The following is a 6,000-nucleotide window of genomic DNA, read 5'->3' as shown; positions in this document are numbered from 1 at the left end:
TGTTTGTTGAGCTGTTACTGACTCATGGAAACCCCATGTGTGTCAGGCTTTCAGTGGGTGATCTTTAGGGACTAGATCATCGTCCTTTTCTTGAAGTACCTAGGTGTTGTAAATGGTTAACATGTTCCACCGCTATCAGGAAAATTGGTGATGTGATTCCACCCAGAGACACTTTGAAAAAAGGCTTGGTGACCTGTTTCTGAAGAGGCAGCTTTGAAAACTGTATGGACCATAGCTCTACTCGGACACACATGGGTCACCACGCATCGGCTCTGTTCTGACACACAATGTGTATAGCACCTGTTCATTAATTGAGACCTAGTGGATTAATTTTGAGGGAATTTTTCATTTAATTATGAAACACTTGGGAGTTGGGACAGTGTCTGTCTAATACAAAGGCTGCAAATTCAAATGCTGATGAGGGCCAGGCAGATAATAATAATTGGGTAGACCAGGGCAGGTATAAGATGGCAAATGTCTGGGAGCTAAAAGGGAGATAAGGCTATGGTTGATAAGGCAAGTCAGGGTGAGAAGAGGTGGCTTTTACTTAGCCCCAGCAGTGACCAGATCTTTGGACTTTTAAAAGAGACGCCTGCAATCTGGGTATTAATGTACTATCTTCTGATTTTAAACTGACACCTCATTAAAATTTACAGCCCAATCACCACCAAAGGAGCATTGGTAGTGTAGTGGGTTAAGAGCTGGACTGCTAACTGCAATGTCAGTAGTTGGAATCTACTATTTACTCCCCAGGAGAAAGAGAGGCTTTTACAGCCTCAGAAACCCTATACAGTGTTGCTGTGAATTGGAACCAACATGGCGGCACACAACCACCACCAGGATCAATACTGTGAACCAAGCAAAACATGGAGGTCACTGCTGGTCACCTGTTTGCTTGTCTAAATTATCTTTGCCTTTCTCCCTGCTTTACCTGCTCTCCCAACACAGTACCTGGCATGCAGTAGATGCCTGCTAAGTGTATGTAGAGTGAATTAACAAATGTAGACTAAACCTGGCTGAACATTCAGTGGCTGATTGCACGGATCCTGCTAACTACGCCAGAAGTGTGGTCAATAACAAACTCAACTTGGTCCTGTATAGCCACCCTCCATAGGGTTTCTGAGGAGCGGCTGGTAAGTTTGAACCACTGACCTGGAGGTCCAAACCGACCTTATGGTTGAGTGCTTATCTCACAGCACCACACCAGGACTCCAAATAGATCTCATTAATCTTTTACTTCACATCTCCTAGCACTACATGAATATGACAGCTATACCTGCCTTGCTGTCACTGATGCAAATTAGTCTATAATGTGTTCAAAGTCATTTTTCTCCCTGGTTTTTCCTCTTCCTACACTCAGCAGAGCAAGATCACATGGTCTGTGTTGAACCGTTCCCACCAAATCAAACCCATTCTGACTCATAGTGTCTCTATAGGGTACCCTGGTGTTTCCCAGGCTGTCAGTAATCACAGAAGCAAACTGCCTCATCCTTCTCCCATGGAGCACCTGGTGGGTTCAAACCACAAGCCTAATGCTTAACTCACTGCACCACCCAACGTTCCTTCCTTGACCCATTGTTGTTAAGTGCCAATTGAATCAATTCTGACTCAGTGTAGAGTTTCTGAGGCTTTAAATCTTTATGGGAGCAGAAAGCCTCATCTGTCTTTCATAGAGCGGCTGGTGAGCTCGAACCGCTGACCTCGTGGTTCGCAGTATGGAGCCACCACGCTACCTCCTTGACCCATGGAGGCTCTCAAATATGAAAGTCTTAGTTTTAACTTGCTGAATGATCTCATAACTGGTGATGGAAACTACAATGGTTAATAAACTGTTCAGCCATGCCCTCTTCATGTAGCGCCCAGGGCACGTGCCACACCTCAGAGGGGTGACACACCACTCGTAATAGTGGAGCAATGAACAGTGACCATGAGGGTCACAAAATGACAATGCTGGCTTGAGCCTCCAAGGCTGTGGGGTCTAAAGCTTTAACCACTTGCCCCAGGTGTTGGAGGTTCTCACAATCTCTCTGGTAGCTGTCAGGGATGGTTAATTTCCCATTCTCAAGGTGGTCCCTGCCCAGGTTGGCCAGCACTCAGTGTCTGAAAGGTCTTTGTGTTAATAAACAGATCAGTTCACCCGTGCACACACTTTGGATAATTAAGTCAGAGATCATTGTCAGTCTTAGTGCAAATGTCTTCCCCCACTGGCTGGAGCACCCAGGCTCTAAAATAGCCTCCTGTTTTGTTCTATTCTAAGCATCTGCTACTTTTTTGGGGTACCTTGATGACAGTTTACAGAGCACATTAGTTTCCTATTCAATAATTTATACACATTGTTTCTTGACATTAGTTGCAATGCCCTCAATGAAGGGGCAGTCTTCCCACTTCCTCCCCGGGTCTCCCGTTTTCATTCATCTTTCTTTCCTGCTTGTTCTTGCCTTCTGAGCTTTGTTTTGGGCAAAAGCTGCCCTTTTGGTCTCATGTGGACACCAGCCATTCATTTATTTCCTTGTTTAGTATTGTCTAATACAAGTTCCACAAGATCAGAGCTCTTCCTGTCTTACTTTGGGTTCTAGGCACCTGATTAGGGGGCTTTCCTCTTGGTAACCCCCTCAGACTAATCATCAATTCCCTTCCTCAGCTGTTCCAGGCACATTTCTTCTTTGTCCATGTTCTCCTGGTGACTCTGCCTAAGGACCCAATGGTTTTGGTATTCTCTGCTCCTTTTTGTAGACAAAGAGCCTGCGGCTCAGAGATGGAGTCTCTTGTCCCAGGTTGCCCAGCTCTTGAGGATGGTTGGTATTTCAACCTCCCAGGCATGTCCTGAGCTTGTCCTTGGCAATGCTGCCTAGTGACAAATTGGAGAGGACTATCTGAGCACTGAATAAAGTGAAATTCTCTACCTTGCCCCTCCACTAACCTTTCTCATTATCTTGTCACAATTCAAACTTGCACATTTGCTTGAAGGATGAGCCCTCCAGAAGCACTTCTAAAGGGTGCTAGAGGGCAGTCTCAGAGATCTAATCATTCATGCCTCAGTTTTAGTTTCGGGAGAGTGGAGATTTTTTTATTGGCTCACTCAGGGTACCGTTGTGAGCTAATACAATGTTTAGAACATTACCTGGAACTTGGTATGTGTTTAGTAAATATTATTGTTGTTAAGTGCTGTCGAGTTGGTTCCGACCCATAGCGACCCTGTGTAGCGTTTCTGAGGAGCAGCTGGTTTGTTGTTGTTGTTAAGTGCCGTCGAGTAGGTTCCGACCCATAGCGACCCCGAACAGGGTTTCTGAGGCTGTAAATCTTTACTGGAGCAGAACACCTCATGTTTCTCCCACGGAGCAGCTGGTAGTTTCAAACTGCTGACCTTGTGGTTTGCAGCCCGATTCGTAACCACTACGCTACTGGTAGCCATTATTACTACCAGAATGCTAATTGCTGGGGAAGATTTTCCTACGTTTCAAGTGAATTCTTGTTACATCCTTTACAGCTGTCATGCACTAACTTGGTGCCAAGATTTGAAGGTGTATCCTGTTGGGGATCCACAACCCTCTGAAGTTTGGACACGGAGTGAATATTAGAATGACCCTAGTGCCTTCAAGGTGACTCTGATTCATGGCCACCTCATATGTCAGAGTACAACTACGCTCCATAGAGTTTTCTATAGCTGATTTTGGGGGACCTAAATTGCCAGGTCTTTCTTCCAAGGCACTTCTGGGCAAACTTGAATCTGCAACCTTAGTAGCAGAACCATTTGAACCACCCAGGGACTTTTCTCACATTTGAGCTAGGTGAGGATTCAGGTTGGGTGTGTGAGTCTCCTAGAGTCCGATCGTAATTTATGGAAGCCCCCTCTGTGCCCCACCAGAGTAGGCCCAGTTGCAGAGTCATCCAGTTGGAGGTATGAAATTTGAAAATAGGACCCAGAACCCAGATGCTCTTACCTGTGCTGCACCCTCTCAGGTGCTAAATGCTCTCCCATCACCCCCCTCAGCTGAGAACACCACCAACACCACTCTGGACGAACGGTCCTCGAGGACAAGCTGTGATCGACAGGATGAAATGCTTAATCTGGGCTTTACCATTGGTTCCTTTGTGCTCAGCGCCACCACCCTGCCACTGGGAATCCTCATGGATCGATTTGGCCCACGGCCAATGCGACTGATGGGCAGGTGAGCTGGCTGTGGGGTGCGTGGGCAGGGAGGGGGCCTCAGATTTTTTCCAGGTCTACCACTTCCTTGTGCCCCTACAGTGCCTGCTTCGCTGCATCCTGCACTCTTATGGCCTTGGCCTCTCGGAACACGGAAGGTAAGCTGTCCATCTCCCCTCCGCACACACAAGGATGGGTGGGACGTATTGACCTCCTGCCCTCAGCGGCTCCCCACACCTCCTCTCTCCCTCCCCAGTTCTCTCTCCACTGATATTCCTGGCGTTGTCCCTGAATGGCTTTGGTGGCATCTGCCTAACGTTCACCTCACTCACGGTGAGTATGACTGACCAGGCCTGGCAGCTGCCCCGGAACAAATGAGGCAGGGGCCCAGTGCTCGCCTGTGAAATTGTGGGGGCAGCTCAGGGTGGGTGTGAGGTACGAGGAGATGAGTGTCCCGGTGCACCCCTGGGTCACAGCACCCTCTTGAGCTTGGGGGTGGGGGAGCCGGCGCCCAATCCACAAGTAAAGGAATGAATGATGTCAGTCGTTCTAAGTGCTGGGAGGAAAATAAAACTGTGTAATGTGCTAGCGCCAGGGAGGGGCAGCCTGAGACTGTGGGAGAGTGGACGCGTGACGCTGAGAGCGAGCACGAGTGGGCATTTGCCAGGACTTGAGGTCAAGCCATACGAGGTTGTTGACACTTGACCGTGTTTGACCTACCAAAACGGCACTTTGATGTGACTTGACAGATGACACGTGTGAGTTGTGGACGTCTGTTATTGTCAGGGTAAATGTTTATGCCTGTGAGCGTGTGAATAAAAGGGTTAAGGACTTATAAGTGTGTGTGTGTTCCTGGCTGCACGACCTGCAGTGTTTATCTCGGCTAAGGGCCGCCTGACTGCCAAACTGGATGTTTTTGGCTGAATTTCCCCTCACCCCAGCAGCCGCCTTCATTCCAGCTGGGGACATTTCACAACCCGGGGGAAGCAGATCCCTTCCTCCCCGCCCCTCTGCAGCCCCTTTGCAGACTGTGTGCCGGGGCTCAGGGCCTCCGAATCCCTCCCCCAGGGTGTGGGGCGCGACCTCGGACCCTGCCCGTCGGCCCGACGCGGGGTCCCGCCCCGCCCCCGCTCACCGCCCCGCCCAGCCCGTAATCTCTAGCCAATGGCAGGGCCCCGCGCCGGCCCCGCCCCCGCCCCGCCCCTGGACCGCTGAGCTCTTCGCTGGGACGTCCAGTGCTGCTGCTGGCTGGCTGTTGGCTCTGTCCTGGCCCACGGGTCAGCTCCGGGTGAACTGGGTTGGCCTCCGTACCCCGCCCCCTCCCCCACGTGCTGGGTGGTGACAGCACCCGCGGACCCTTCTCCGGGGAGCCGGTCACCCTCCTTGGCCTTGGCCCTGGCTTCCTTGGCGGCATGCCTTGCAAATACAAGGAGCCAGGAAACCTCTGTCCCAGTAGGGGCTAGCCTGGCCCTTCTGCACCCCGCCCAAGCATTTCAGAGTCACTGTGGATGGGGAAGGGTTGACTCTTAATTCTGTTTGTCCACCTTCCAGAGTCCCTGGGTGGCGCAAGTGGGGTTTGCACTCGACTTCTAACCTAAAGGTTGGCAGTTCGAACCCACCCAGCAGCACCACAGAAGGAAGGCGTAAGAATAGATCTGGAGCAGTTAGAATCTGTCACATATGGGATTTCCATGAGTCGGAATCAATTCAGTGGCATTGGCTTCAGTGGTTTTTTGGTTTGGAATTTTGTGTGTGTGTGTGCCCACTTTGCTTCCCAGAGTTTTTTCAGTGTAAAGTCTCTGGCCTCATGCAGAGAAGAAGAGATGTGGAAAGGGCTTGTCTAAGGCCCTTCC

At 50.0% G+C, this 6,000-nt stretch overlaps 1 protein-coding gene across 1 annotated transcript in view; it reads left to right on the top strand.

Annotated features, from left to right (window-relative positions):
• The window catches only part of SLC43A1 (solute carrier family 43 (amino acid system L transporter), member 1), a 37,687-nt gene that overhangs the window by 14,608 nt on the left and 17,079 nt on the right, over positions 1 to 6,000 (top strand). The window contains exons 2-4 of the mRNA XM_006875785.1: positions 3,992 to 4,169; positions 4,250 to 4,305; positions 4,404 to 4,480. Coding sequence (XP_006875847.1) covers positions 3,992 to 4,169; positions 4,250 to 4,305; positions 4,404 to 4,480 — 311 coding nt within the window. The remainder of the gene's footprint in view (positions 1 to 3,991; positions 4,170 to 4,249; positions 4,306 to 4,403; positions 4,481 to 6,000) is intronic.

This window comes from Chrysochloris asiatica, unplaced genomic scaffold (assembly GCF_000296735.1).
Source record: "Chrysochloris asiatica unplaced genomic scaffold, ChrAsi1.0 scaffold00339, whole genome shotgun sequence".
NCBI lineage: Eukaryota > Metazoa > Chordata > Mammalia > Afrosoricida > Chrysochloridae > Chrysochloris > Chrysochloris asiatica.
This window is presented reverse-complemented; position numbering and strand designations above follow the sequence as displayed.